Genomic DNA, 14,125 nt, shown 5'->3' on the forward strand with positions numbered 1-14,125 from the left:
GCCGGCGGCTCGGGCCTCCGACTCTCTAGACCCCGACGCTAGGGCGTGGCAGTAGGAGGGGCCTGCCCTCCCACCCACCCAGGCAAGCTCTCTGCTCGCTCGGTCTCCTAGCAGCGCCAGGACGCGCAGGCGCTCTGAGTGCTGGGCCGCCGGGACGCGCAGGCGCTCTGAGTGCTGGGCCGCCGGGACGCGCAGGCGCTCTGAGTGCTGGGCCGCCGGGACGCGCAGGCGCTCTGGGTGCGGGCCGCCGGGACGCGCAGGCGCCCTGGGTACGAGGCGGCGGCGCGGGTGAGAGCTGAGTCCGGGCGCTGGGGGGGTGGCGTGGGGAAGAGGGGGAGGGTGGAGGCGGCGGGGGCTGGGGGCGCCGACGGCGAGGGGGGCCGCCCTTGGACTCTGCATTCCCAGCGTTTAGCGCCCCCGGAAAGCCGCGCTCCACGGGACCTGAAGATTGTCACTGCAGACCCCCAGCTGCCTTTTTTGTTGGAATCGAGCCGTTCGCCCCAAGAGTTACGTTTGAGGAAAATGTGTAAGAGCCTATATGATGGTCATTGGCACAGACGCTCCTGGGCACCGCGGGCACCCTGGGCCCTGACACAGGGCTGCCGGGAGCCGCCTGTGGAGAGACCCAGCCTCGGATGTGCTCTTGTTTATGGGGGACACGCACCTGCCCGGGACCCCGCAGGTCTGTGCTCGGGCGCCCCGGCTCCGCGGCTCGTTACTTTCTGAGTCAGAGTAGCATTTCCCGCTGTGTTTGGCGGTTTTGACTGTGAAGATTCCCATTCGTGAGGTGCCCCCCCCCCCCGTTTGTGAAAATGCAATAGAATGTCCTCCCGAAGGTGTGTGATGTCTGCTGTTGCCGAGCGCAGGTGGACAGGAAGCAGGAGTCGGCTGTGTGCACGGGCTGCGTGTGTCTCCCTGTGTCTGCATGTCTGTCTGTGTTGGTGTGTGTTGGTATGTGTGTCCATGTGTCTCTGTGCATGTATAAGTGTGTGTATGGGCGTACGCATGTGCATGTATAAGTACATGCATGTGTCTGTTGGTATGCGTGCATGTCTGTGTCTGTGTGTCTGCATGTATAAATGTGTGCATGTATGTCTGTTGGTATGTGTGTCTGTGCTGGTATGTGTTTTCATGTGTCTCTGCATGTATAAATGTGTGCATGTGTCTCTCTCTTGGTATGTGTGCATGTGTGTCTGTTGGTATGCGTGCATGTGTATATGTGTGTGCATGTATGAATACACACATGTGTTGTATGCGTATTTGTGTGCATGCGTGTGCATGCGTGTGGGGGGAAAGGATGCTGTCTTTTCATCAGAGAAAGCTGGCGAATGGAAGAAAAGCTCCGCATAGCTAGTGTCTTGATACTTTCTCTAATCCTTTGAGGCAAAACCCGGGACACCAGGCTGATTCCAGGATGACCACCTGCTACTCTGTCCTGGGCACTTCATTGTGTTGACAGTAAACCTCACTGTATGATTTCCTCCACAGAAGATCGAAGGATGTTTGTCCCGAGGTCTCTCAAAGTCAAGAGGAACGCCCCCGACGGAGGCCAAGGCTGCGTGGCCAAGAAAGCGAGACCAGAAGCCGACGTCGTGCGGTGGGATGAGGGGAGTGGGCCCCCGGCGGACGCTGTCCCTACAGGAGACGCCGCAGCTGCCCACAGGCCGCAGGCGGGGCCCGAGCCGGGCGCCCGGGACAGCCTTCCCTCCGACGAGCCTGTCAAGTCCTTTTCGAAAATGCAGCGCGCGGCGGAGCCCGGGGAGCCCGTGTGCGTTGTCTGCGGCCGTTACGGCGAGTACATCTGCGACAAGACGGACGAAGACGTGTGCAGCTTGGAGTGCAAAGCGAAACACCTCTTGCAGGTGAAGGAAAAGGAAGAGAGGTCGGCGCTCAGCGGCCCCCCGGGAGCCGGCTCGCAGCCGCAGGCCCCGCTCCTGACGCCCTACGTCTACCAGGAGCACCCCTTCATCGCCAGCCTAGGGGAGGACCAGGTCGAGAACCTCAGACACCAGCTGGGCATCTGCGTCCAGGGGCGGGCTGTCTCCAGGCCCATCGTGGACTTCGAGCACTGCGCCTTCCCCGAGACCCTGAGCCTCAACCTGACGGCGGCCGGCTACGAGGTGCCCACCCCCATCCAGATGCAGATGACTCCCGTGGGCCTCCTGGGGCGGGACATCCTGGCCAGCGCGGACACGGGCTCGGGGAAGACGGCCGCCTTCCTCCTGCCCGTCATCATGCGCGCTCTGCTCGAGGTGAGTTCAAGTTCGCCCAGAACACGGGAGGCGTCCACCCACCTCCGCGCTCACCTGGGTTCAAGTTGCAAAGCGACCCTGAATCTTTAGCGTTGAGGAGTGTGTCTGAGAAATGTAACTTGAGGGAATTTTTAAAAATATATATATTTTTATTGGTTTCAGAGAGGAAGGGAGAGGGAGAGGGAGAGAGAGATAGAAACTTCAATGATGAGAGAGAATTGCTGAACTCTTCCTCTCTGAAGTCAATAAAAAAAAATTATATATATTTAAGCCCTCGCTGGTTTGGCTCAGTGGATAGAGCGTTGGCCTGTGGACTGAAGGGTCCCATGTTCGATTCCTGGCCACGTACCTGGCTCCTTCCTGGCCTGGGCCCTGGTCGGTGGGTGTGCAGGAGGCAACCAATTGATGTGTTTCTCTCACGTAGGTATTTCTCTCTGTCTTTCCCTCTTTCTCTCTCTCTGAAAATCAATGAAAAAATATCCTCAGGTGAGGATTAAAAAAAAATTTATATCTATATATATATATATATGGCCACCAGAGAGAGGTGACACTTTTACCTATAGAACACCAAACAATGACAGCAGATTTCTGCCGATTAGAAATCATGGAGGCCATGCTATTGTTCAAGTGCTGCCAGGGAGGAACGGCCAAACTGGAATTACATACCCAGTGGAGACGTTCTCTGTAGCGATGAGGAAACCAAGACGTTTTCAGAAGGAAAACGAGAGGCACCCGTCACCAGCCTGCCAGTCCTGAAGGAATGGCTAAAGGAAGTTCTCGAAAAAGAAAGGCAACGGTGAGAGAGAGAATCTGGGACCACCACTGAGGAACAAAGAACAGTAAAAAAGAGTAAAATAGGGGTAAACATAATACTTTTCCTCTTGAGTTATCTACATCATGTTGTGTGGTTAAAGCAGCAATTCTAGCAAAATCCTATGTAATAAAGAGCTAATACGCTAATTAGACCTGCCGGCGGTGGAACGACCTTCCGGAACGACCTTCCAGAATGACCAGTGGGCGGGGCTGCGAGGCAGCTGGGGCTGTGAGGGCCGAGCTCTTTGCACGCATTTCGTGCGTCGGGCCTCTAGTCTACACACACACACACACACACACACACACACACACATATGCATGTATTTTTTTAAAGAATTTAGTTCCTATCCAAAGGGATAGACTGCTGGTGTCTCTAGGTCTGTTTTCCGTCCTTGCAGGGCACGTGTCCGTCCGCGCTCATCCTCACCCCAACGAGAGAGCTGGCCATTCAGATAGAGAGACAAGCCAAAGAGCTGATGAAGGGCCTGCCGTGCATGAAGACCGTGCTGCTGGTGGGGGGCCTGCCCTTGCCGCCCCAGCTGCACCGTCTGCGGCAGCACGTCAAGGTGAGCGGCCCAGCCCGCGGGGCGTCCTTCAACGGCCATGTGGCCCAGGGGTTTCCTTCCTGGAGAAGCCTTGTGTGTGACCCTCGGTGGCCTTTGCAGTCTCGCCTACTCAGCGTGGGTGTTTCTGAAGCCGGTTCCCTGTGGGGAAGGGAAGGGGCACGTTCATGGATGCGCGCTGCACGCCGTGACTGTCGGACGCTCACACAGGCGGCTCGTTGAACCGCTGCATGTGCGCCCTGACCTGGAAGCGAACCCACTGAGCCACACCGGCCGGGCTCCTCACGTGTATTTTTTTATTTGCTTTTCCCCTTTTACCCAGGTCGTCATAGCAACCCCGGGCCGCCTCCTGGACATCCTGAAGCAGAGCTCCGTCCAGCTCCGCGGCGTGAAGATAGCGGTTGTGGATGAAGTGAGTGACCGGGAACATGGGTCGTGCAGCACCCTGTAGTTGGTGGGCTCTCTCTTTACATGTATTTTCACGGATTTCAGAGAGGAAGGGAGAGGGAGAGAGAGATGGAAGCATCCATGATGAGAGAGAATCATGGGTCGGCTGCCTCCTGCACGCCCCACACTGGGCATCGAGCCCGCAACCCCGGGCCTGTGCCCTGACCGGGAATCGAACCCTGACCTCCCGGTTCATAGGTCTATGTTCAAACAGAGCCACGCCGGCCCAGCTGGCCTCTTTTCCTAAACTCGTCCTGTGCGGACCGCGGCTAAGCTGAGGCGTGGGCATGAAATCGAACCCGAGGCCTCCGTTTCCAATGGGCAGGAAACAGACCCAGCCGCACTGTCGCCCGCACCTCCCACTCTGTTTACCTGTGACTGTGTCCGAGTTGTGTCACATGGTCACACAGTGTCTACTTTCATGTAAATGTGTCTTTTTCCCAGGGGATCCTTCCTGTTTTGACAGGGTGGCAGCTGTTTCTGGGTAAGGGTTTTCCATTTGTTACCGGAGTCTTTTCTTGGGTGGCCCTGGGTTTAACGTCAAATCGGGCTCATGTGGAAATGATGTCTCAGCCTGACCAGCGTGGCTCAGGGGTTGAGCGTCGACCTCTGAACCAGGAGGTCACAGTTCGATTCCCGGTCAAGGGCACAGGCCTGGGTGGCGGGCTCGATGCCCAGTCGGGGGCGTGCAGGAGGCAGCCGATCCGCGATTCTCTCTCATCATGGATGTTTCTCTCTCTCTCCCTCTCCGTTCCTCTCTGACATCAATAAATGGTATATGAAATAATAAAATAAAACAACGTTGTTTCAGGCTGACACCATGTTGAAGATGGGCTTTCAGCAGCAGGTGCTGGACGTCCTGGAGCACGTCCCCCATGACTGTCAGACCATCCTGGTCTCGGCCACGATCCCCGCCAGCATCGAGCAGCTGGCGGGCCAGCTCCTGCGGGACCCCGTGCGGATCACGGCCGGAGAGAAGAACCAGCCCTGCCCCCATGTGCGGCAGATTGTGCTGTGGGTGGAGGAGCCCGCCAAGAAGAAGAAGCTGTTTGAGATCCTGAACGTGAGCAGCCACGCTGGGTAGCCCGGCCCGTAGGTCTTAAGAGGAGGAGTGTCGGGTGTAGCTTTTGGGGCATTTGGCTTAGGTTTCTGCTAACACATTGCTTTGCCTGTCTCAGAATCCTGTAAGAATCCATGATTCTTTTATTTTTATTTTTTATTTTATTGATTTTTTTTACAGGGAGGAAGGGAGAGAGATAGAGAGCTAGAAACATCCATGAGAGAGAAATATCGATCAGCTGCCTCCTGCACACCCCCCACTGGGGATGTGCCCGCAACCAAGGTACATGCCCTTGACCGGAATCGAACCTGGGACCCTTCAGTCCGCAGGCCAACGCTCTTGCCACTGAGCCAAACTGGTCAGGGCGAATCCATGAAATTTTTAAAAAATATCTATTTTTATTAATGTCAGAGAGGAAGGTAGATGGAGAAAGAAAGAAGGAAACATCCACAATGAGAGAGAATCACGGATCGGCTGCCTCCTGCACGCCCCCCACTGGGGGTCACGTGTACAACCCGGGCGTGCGCCCTGACCGGGAATCGAGCCCCCGTCTCCCGGTTCAGAGGTCAATGCTCGACCACTGAGACACACCAGCCACGCTCATCGTGCTTAACTTTTAAAAGTTATTTGTGCGCAGAAGGGCCGTAGGCTGTTCTGGCTTCTGTGTGTGCATATTTCAAAGAAAAAACACTCATGTCGACAGGGCATGCCTTGTCCCTCCTTCATGGTGCGTACGAATCTGCTGGTAACCAGCTGGGACCGGTGCTTGCAGGAGAGCTCCCCGTGGCGGGTGTTCCCGAGTAACTTGAACGTGTATTCTCCCCCCGCACCGCCCTCTCTCCCAGGATAAGAAACTCTTCCAGCCGCCCGTGCTGGTGTTTGTGGACTGCAGGCTCGGGGCGGACCTGCTGAGCGAGGCCGTGCAGAAGGTCACGGGCCTGAGGAGCGTGTCCATGCACTCGGAGAAGCCGCAGGCGGAGCGGAGGAGCATCCTGGAGGTGCGACGCGCGGCCCCCTGTCTCATCTCCATCCCGAAACCCGTGTTGCCTCATTTTCAAGAGACACGGGAATAACCAGCCGGTGTTTAATGCAGACCCCTTTATTTAAAAAAAATAGATTTTTATTGATTTCAGAGAGGAAGGGAGAATTTATAGATAGAAACATGCAATGATAAGAGAGAATCATGGATCGGCTGCCCCCTGCACGCCCCCTATTGGGGATCGAACCCACAACCTGGGCATGTGCTCCTGACCGGAATCGAACCCAGGACCCTTCAGTCCGCAGGCTGACGCTCCATCCACTGAGCCACACCGGCCAGGGCTGGACCCTTTTTTAAAAATCCTCACTCGATATGTTTTTCTTGATTTTAGATAAAGAGGGAGGAAAAGGGAGAGAAACATCCATCTGTTGTCTCTTGGGATGGAACTGGGGATGGAACCCGTAACGCCCTTTGCCTGGATCGGGAAGCAAACGGTAATCTTTTTGGCGTAGGGGATGCTCCAACCCACTGAGCCACACCTGCCAGAAAGGAAGGGAGAGGGATGAAGAGAAATAGCAATGATGAGAGAGAGATATCGATCGGCTGCCTCCTGCACGCCCCCTATTGGGGATGGAGCCCGCAGCTCTGGGCATGTGCCCTGACTGGTAATCGAACTGTGACCTCCTGGTTCACAGGTAGACGCTCAACCCCTGAGCCACGCCGGCCGGGCTAAAGCAGACCTTTTTTTTTTTAACGACTAAGAACTCCAGGCAGGCAGTGACCGAAGCTGACTGTCCCTCCTGCCAGCATTTGTGTTTGGGGAGCAGGTCAGCCTGGTCCCCAGGGATCGTCCGCTAACGAGGTGACTAATTCAGAAGCCAGCGTTTCTGTCATCAGGTCAGCGTGGCTGGGGCAGAGCCTAGGTCACCTCTGGGAAAGGTCTGCCCGAGGAAAGGAATAGAGAACACCCCGGTGGTGGGGGGCTGGGGGGGCCCTGGGAGGAACCTGGGCCACACCCACTTCCCCCGGTTCACCAAGTTTCCTTCCCGAAAAGATACTGCAGAAATGTTGCAGGAAGTATCGGGAAAAGGAAAGGACCTCAAGTCTATGAAACGCCAAGAGACACAGTTCTCAGGGGTCGCCAACCTTTCGCACCCCAGGGACCACCAGTGTAACCCTGACCCTGACCCTGACCCCAACCCTAACGCGGTCCGCGGCCCACCGGCTGGCGACTGCTGCCCTGAACAGCGCGTTTTCTCGCTTTCCTGGAAGGGCTTGCTCGGCGGAGCCCATGAGGTGGTGGTGAGCACGGGCGTCCTGGGACGAGGGCTGGACCTGGTCAGGGTCAAGCTGGTCGTGAACTTCGACATGCCCTCGAGCATGGACGAGTACGTGCACCAGGTAAGGGGGTTTCCGTGTGACCGCGTGACTTTCCTCGGGCACAGCCCTTGTCAGTGTAACGACGAGTAAGAGAAAAAGGTCCCGTGATGGACAGGAAACTTGATTTTTATTTATTTTTGCTTTTAAGATGTATATGCCTATAAACGAAATCTTGGTTTTAAAAACTCTGTGCCTTACATAGTAACTAGAAACGAAAACCTACCATGCCATTTACATTTTTAGTTGTTTTTTATATATTTTTTTATTTCCTTTTTAAAATTTTAATATATTTTTATTGATTTGAGAAAGGGAGAGACAGAAACATCAATGGTGAGAGAGAATCATGGGTCGGCTGCCTCCTGCACGCCCCACACTGGGGATCGAGCCCACAACCCGGGCCTGTGCCCTGACGGGAATCAAACCCGGGACCCTTCAGTCCGCAGGCCGACGCTCTACCCACTGAGCACCACCGGCTAGGGCTTCTTTATATTTCTTCTTCTCTTCAGTGAGCATGTTAAATGGCTTTTAGAACCAGAAAAAGCAAGGGGCCGGGGAGGCTTTGTTTTACGTGGGTACGTCTGGCCGGAATACAAGGAGCCCCACAGTGTTTGTTTTTGAGGAATCTTGTCTTCATCTCCTCTTCACATCCGCGCGGCTCTAGTCCTTCCCTTTTCAGGTGCGTCTCTCCCCTTTGCTGCCAGAGACGCCAACCGGCAGCTCTCCTTTCGGCCGGACACAGAGCCTCCTCTGAGCCGTTATCTCCCCAGTGCTGCTGGCTTCCTTCTCCGGAGTCACTTACCGGCCCTGCGAGGGGGCCTTTCTCCGGTGCTCGCAGAGGCCCCGGGGGGCCACCTTCCCCGGGCCACCCAGGAGGCTGCAGGCCGGACTCGGTCCTCCGCCTGGTGCTCGGGCTCAATGACACGGCAGCACCCCCACCCCGCCGCCTCCCCCTGCTTGTCAGAGAGCTGACGATGGCCCAGGAGGCCGTTTTCAAATAACCGAGGCTCGTTTCCTTCCAGACTTGGAGTTGTGTTGTGTGGGAATCTTTCTAACATTTTAAAATACGTAAGAGGCGCCAGCAGGTGTGTCTCAGGGGTTGAGCGCCGACCTCTGAACCAGGAGGTCACGGTTCCATTCCTGCTCAGGGCACGTGCCTGGGTTGCGGGCTCGATCCCCAGTGTGGGGCGTGCAGGAGGCAGCTGATCAGTGATTCTCTCTCTCTCTCCCTCTCCCTTCCTCTCTGAGATCAATAATATATATATATTTAAATATATTTTATTGATTTTCTACAGAGAGAAAGGGAGAGAGATAGAGAGTTAGAAACATCGATGAGAGAGAAACATCGATCAGCCGCCTCCTGCACATCTCCCACTGGGGATGTGCGCGCAACCCAGGTACATGCCCTTGACCGGAATCGAACCCGGGACCTTTCAGTCCGCAGGCCGACGCTCTATCCACTGAGCCAAACCGGTTTCGGCAATAATAAAATATATTTAAGAAAATGAAATAAAATAGGTAAGAAGCTGCTCTGCGTCCTGAGCAGAGGGTGCTGCTAGAACGCCCGAACCTTTCCTCCGGTCCCAAGGTCAATCCTCTGCGTTCATTACTCGCGGAGCAGCGCGCAGTCACACCGCGATGGCCGCCCGCCGTCAGGGTGGCTCAGACCGTGCTCGTCTGTCTGTCTCCATCCTTGGAGCACACGTGCACACAGGGACAAGGAACACGAATGAGTAAGCCCTCACCTTGGAGTGGTCACCTGAGTTCACGGTGCAGAAATGCACATGCACATGTGTGTACATGTGTGCCTATGTGTGCATATACACATAGGTGTTTGGGCTGTTTCTTTTAAATATATTTTTATTGATTTCAGAGAGGGAGGGAGGGAGAGGGAGGGAGAGAAACATCCATGATGAGAGAGAATCATGGATCGGCTGCTTCCTGCACGCCCCATTCTGGGGATTGAGCCCACAACCCGGGCATGTGCCCTGACTGGGAATCTCTGAACCCGGGACCCTTCAGTCCACAGGCCGACCCTCTATCCACTGAGCCACACCAGCCAGGGCTGGGGTATTTCTTAAAAAAATATGCCAGTGGCAGCCACTAGAGCGATTTCACAAATATATTGAGAGACCAATTCCAACAGCTGCTCTTGGAACAACCGTTCGTCCCGGGCAAGCGTCTTCACACCCGGGTCCTCCGCTCCTTCCTCGGGGCATTGGGGTGTCATGGGGACATCCTAAAACCCCCCTCTGCCTCCCGCTCTAGGTCGGCCGCGTGGGGAGGCTCGGCCAGAAGGGCACGGCCATCACCTTCATCAACAACAACTCCAAGCGGCTCTTCTGGGACGTGGCCAAGAGGGTGAAGCCCACGGGCTCCCTCCTGCCGCCGCAGCTGCTCAACTCCCCGTACCTGCGCGACCAGCAGCGGCGGGAGCAGCAGGGGGACCGGCAGGCCCCGAACCTGCTGGTCACGGGCGCCAACCTCATGGACATTATCCGGAGGCACGACAAGAGCAACGCGCAGAAGTGACGCGTCGCGCCCCGGGCGCTCCGACTGGGGGACGTTCTGTACGTTAGGACGTGCGGTTTGAGGAACCGGGACGAGGACATGAAATAAAAATGGAAAAAAAAATTTGGGGGAGGTTTAGACAAATATTTCTTTTTATTTATGTATTTATATTTTTTAAGGGGCGGAAAGGGACATCTATACTACTTTTAACAATAAAATGGAATTAAAAAAAAATTCCTGCCTGGTCACAGCAGCTCAGTGGTTGAGCATTAACCTGTGAACCAGGAGGTCAGGGTTCGATTCCCGGTCAGGGCACAGGCCCGGGGTTGTGGGCTCCGTCCCCAGTGTGGGGCGTGCAGGAGGCGGCCGATCCATGATTCTCTCTCATCACTGATGTTTCTCTCTCTCTCACTCCCTCGCCCTTCCTCTCTGGCGTCAATCAATAAATTAAGAAAAAGACACCGTCGTCTTTGGCAGGCTGAGCCCCACTCAGGTTGTGCCGCCGGTGGCACTCACGCCGACGCCCCTCTGTCGCCTCCATGCTTCCTGCTGACCGCAGTGGACATGGCGTTTGCTCACAGGGAGGCAGGCCTGGTACGGGAGGTGGCAGGTCATTCAAGGTGACTGTCCTGGCGGCCGCCAGTAAGCCGACTCCGGGGAGATAGGGCCCTTTTGTTGTCCGAGAGGCTCCCTGAGTGACCCCGCTGGGCGGGCGGGCCGCCGCCCGAAACCGACCAGGGATAATTAGGTGAGCGGTCGCGTCCCGTCCCGCCAGGACCTGCCGTGCAGTCACCTGCTACAGCGTGTGGCATGTGCAGCCTCATTGCACAGAATGGCCCGGAAGTAGAAGGCAAGCGTCTACCATTTAGATATGTTTACAAGGAGCAATTTACAGCTCGGCCGGTGTGGCTCAGTGGTTGACTATCGACCTAGGAGCCAGGAGGCCACAGTTTGATTCCTGGTCAGGGCACATGCCCGGGTTGTGGGCTCCATCCCATGTGGGGTGTGCAGGAGGCAGTCGATCCATGATTCGCTCTCATCATGGATGTTTCTCTCTCCCTCTCCCTTCCTCTCTGAAATCAATAAAAAAATATATTTTAAGAGAAGATAAAAAGGGAGAACTCTGTGACCGTGAACCACCCCCCCTCCAGTGTCCTGTGCAGAGTGGAGAGTCGGGGAGTACAGGCGGGGTGCACAGCAGGCACCCCATGCTGCCCGCTCCCAGCCCCCCTGCGGGCGGTGCACCCTCCTAATTACCCCGGGCGGGCACCTTGGGCACAATGGGAGCATTGAGTCCCTGGTGTCCTCAGGTGAGAAGGGAGGGTTTCGGATGAGCCTGTGAGGACGTGGAGTATCGGGTGCCACATTCCAGGAATGGGCCGGATGACTACAGATCTGAGCCGTCTAGGGAAACGGGCAGAAACGGGGCTACTGACACGCAGCCTCACAAGCTGGGAGGCCCCGGGTGGAAGCCGAATCTCTAACACGTTTAAATGGAGCCTTCACAGAACCGCTGACCATGCGGAGGAGAGAGCTGGGGCTGGACCACAATGACCACTCTTTGTTTGTTTTGTTTAAAATATGTTTGTACTAGAGGCCCAGTGCATGCAACCGTGCACGGGTGGGGTCCTGGGCCTAGCCTGCCATCAGGGCCATCTTCTGTCCGCTCGCCAGTCCCCAGTCCTGCCCCGCCGCCACCCACCCCGGTTCCCTGTGGTTCCCGTTGGCTATACAGAGCCTGCGGGATGGGGGGGGGGACAGAGAGGTGGTCAATGCACCTCATAGTGACCGGTCGATCTGGTCATTACGCAGTTATGGTCGCTGGGCTTTTATTATGTAGGATTCATTTCAGAGAGGAAGATAGAAACATCCATGATGAGAGGGAATCCTGACCGGCTGCCTCCTGCACGCCCCCTACTGGGGACGGAGCCCGCAACCTGGGCATGTGCCCTAACCGGGAATCAAACCGTGACCTTCTGGTTCATAGGTCGACGCTCAAACCACTGAGCCGCACCGGCCGGGTGGGATCTCCTGGAGCAGAGAGGTGATGGGTCCTGTTCCCTTCATGATGAGGGTCTCAGGGTTTGCTCAGAATCCCGGGGGACAGTTCCCTCCATCCTCACTGAACCCTGGAGCTTCCTTGATGTACAAACAGGTTACCCAGTAGGCCCTGGGGCTGACAATAGTTTTTTGACTCCTACTAATCTTCTCTGGAATGAACCCAGCGTGATTCAAAGAGGAAAGAGCGTCTGGAACAGGTACTAATCCCCGAGCTCTCCTCTTTCTATATTAAAAAGGGATTACGAGGTTCCTGGAACGGCCTCTTTTCAAATGACGGGCAGACTTGCTCAATGGATTAGGTTGCATCACTGAGTGGTCACGATGGAATTCTTAAAGATTTCATCAGCCGGTCAGACCGCAACGTGCAGGCGCCCATACTTGGTCCCAAGGCTCCTGGCCCAACACGTGTTCGAATCTAGAAAGAAAACACAAGATCTGCCCAATTTAAAACGGCCTTTGTGCTTAACTCTTGCAGGAATTTGAAGAGTCCCAAAGACACGGCAGTAAAAAATGCAACGCAACACGAACTCCTACAAAGCAGGACGATACAGCCCACGTTTTAACAATTTAAAAACTATGACATTGAGTAATTTATAATAAATCTCTGTCCCCAGGGACTGTTAACTGGCCCAAGTGAAGGTTTTCCTGTGAACCTTAACCTAATCTGAAAGGCTTCCAATGGGCTTGCATCACTTCTTTAAAAAAATTTTTATTGATTTCAGAGAGGAAGGGAGAGGGAGAGAGAAACATCCATGATGAGGGAGAATCATGGATCACTGCCTCCTGCACGCTCCCCCTACTTCCCACCGGGGATCGAGCCCACACCCAGGGCATGTGCCTCCACCAGGAATTGAACTGTGACCTCCTGGTTCATAGGTCGATGCTCAGCCACTCAGCCAGGCCTCTCCCGACCTCTTTCCATGTTTTCTTTCAGTTTGTCTCCCTCTGGTGGATTTTTTAAAAAAGACGTGCGTTTATTTTCAGAATAACTGGATTATTTGGGACAGTGAAGAGGGAAGAGGAATATTTTGATGGAGGGAGGTCCCCGGGAAGGAGGAAGCTGAGGCCAGAATGCAGGTGTGGGGCCCCTGTTTCTCCGAGGCCAGAGCTAGGGAGGGGCTCGACCAAAGGGGAGTGGGCAGCTGGTGGTGAATGAGATCGGAAACTAAGGGAAAATTATCCCTAGGATTCCTAGCCGACGGCAGATGCAGTTGGTTTCTGAGGTCATCCATTTATGGAGTCCCGTCTCATGCAACATGCTCGCACTTTCATACACATCGGCTACTGCAGCTCTCACAAATACTTGACAGCTGCCTGTACGGTACACAGTGAAAACGTGTGTCAATTATATTGCTAGACAGTAACCAGCCACATTTTAAAAACCACTCCACATGCATTCTCTAACTTGACTTTTCCAGCAATCATTGATGTTTTATCTCATATTACAAGCACAGAAACCAAGGCTCAGAGAGGTAAAGTGATTTTAGTGATTTTAGTGATACGTAGGTTTTTGTTTTGTTTAAATATTTTTATTGATTTCAGAGAGGAAGGAGAGGGAGAGATAGAAACATCCATGATGAGAGAGGATCATGGATCGGCTGCCTCCTGCACGCCCCACACTGGGGATGGAGCCCACAACCCCCAAATCGAACCGTGACCTCCTGGCTCATAGGTCCACGCTCAAGCCTCTGAGCCACACCAGCCGGGCGCCCCATGCAGGTGTGATCAGTCCTTCAAGGAACTCCTACTCGGAGGAGTCCAGTTCGGAGCAGGTTTGGAAACTCGGGCATCGTGCACAGCTGCTGTCCCGGCAGCGGGGCCTGAATGCGATGCGGGCACAGAGCTCTGAGCTGCCCGCTGCTCGGGTCCACAGCCCGCGTGGGAGCATCTGGCGTTCCCTCCTCGCGGGGCTTGGAGACCGGTTCCAGTTGGGGGTTTTCAGAATTAAGCGAAACAAACTCAAGGTAAAACATTCAGTCCGTTCCGATCGCCGCGCTCTGCCTCCGAAACCCTAGAAAAGCGCAGCGATGACCAATGGGGACAATCAGCCACTTTGACGGTG

The 14,125-nt window shown here is 55.1% G+C and overlaps 1 protein-coding gene across 3 annotated transcripts; it reads left to right on the plus strand.

Annotated features, from left to right (window-relative positions):
- The first annotated feature begins 256 nt into the window (after window positions 1-256).
- DDX59 (DEAD-box helicase 59) lies at window positions 257-10,451 on the plus strand. Of its 3 annotated transcripts, none has more exons than XM_081114585.1 (8): window positions 257-288; window positions 1,489-2,252; window positions 3,464-3,631; window positions 3,951-4,040; window positions 4,887-5,138; window positions 5,981-6,133; window positions 7,387-7,515; window positions 9,760-10,451. In XM_081114585.1, the coding sequence occupies exons 2-8, from the start codon at window positions 1,500-1,502 to the stop codon at window positions 10,021-10,023; spliced, it is 1,809 nt and encodes a 602-aa protein (XP_080970711.1). In that variant the 5' UTR covers window positions 257-288; window positions 1,489-1,499; the 3' UTR covers window positions 10,024-10,451. The 3 variants fall into 3 exon arrangements, with proteins under 3 accessions (XP_080970711.1, XP_080970712.1, XP_080970710.1); XM_081114586.1 differs by lacking the exon at window positions 257-288 and adding an exon at window positions 324-526; XM_081114584.1 differs by lacking the exon at window positions 257-288 and adding an exon at window positions 357-682.
- The last annotated feature ends 3,674 nt before the right edge of the window (window positions 10,452-14,125 follow it).

Source organism: Myotis nattereri (genome assembly GCF_964212035.1).
Source record: "Myotis nattereri genome assembly, chromosome: 20".
Lineage (NCBI taxonomy): Eukaryota > Metazoa > Chordata > Mammalia > Chiroptera > Vespertilionidae > Myotis > Myotis nattereri.

Bases quoted from the DNA above. Each gene is read 5' to 3' on its own strand.
- DDX59 (XM_081114584.1), top strand. From the start codon at position 523: ATGTGTAAGAGCCTATATGATGGTCATTGGCACAGACGCTCCTGGGCA. The intron at 3,632-3,950 runs GTGAGCGGCCCA...CCTTTTACCCAG, and splicing joins GTCTGCGGCAGCACGTCAAG to GTCGTCATAGCAACCCCGGG. The intron at 5,139-5,980 runs GTGAGCAGCCAC...CCTCTCTCCCAG, and splicing joins AGCTGTTTGAGATCCTGAAC to GATAAGAAACTCTTCCAGCC.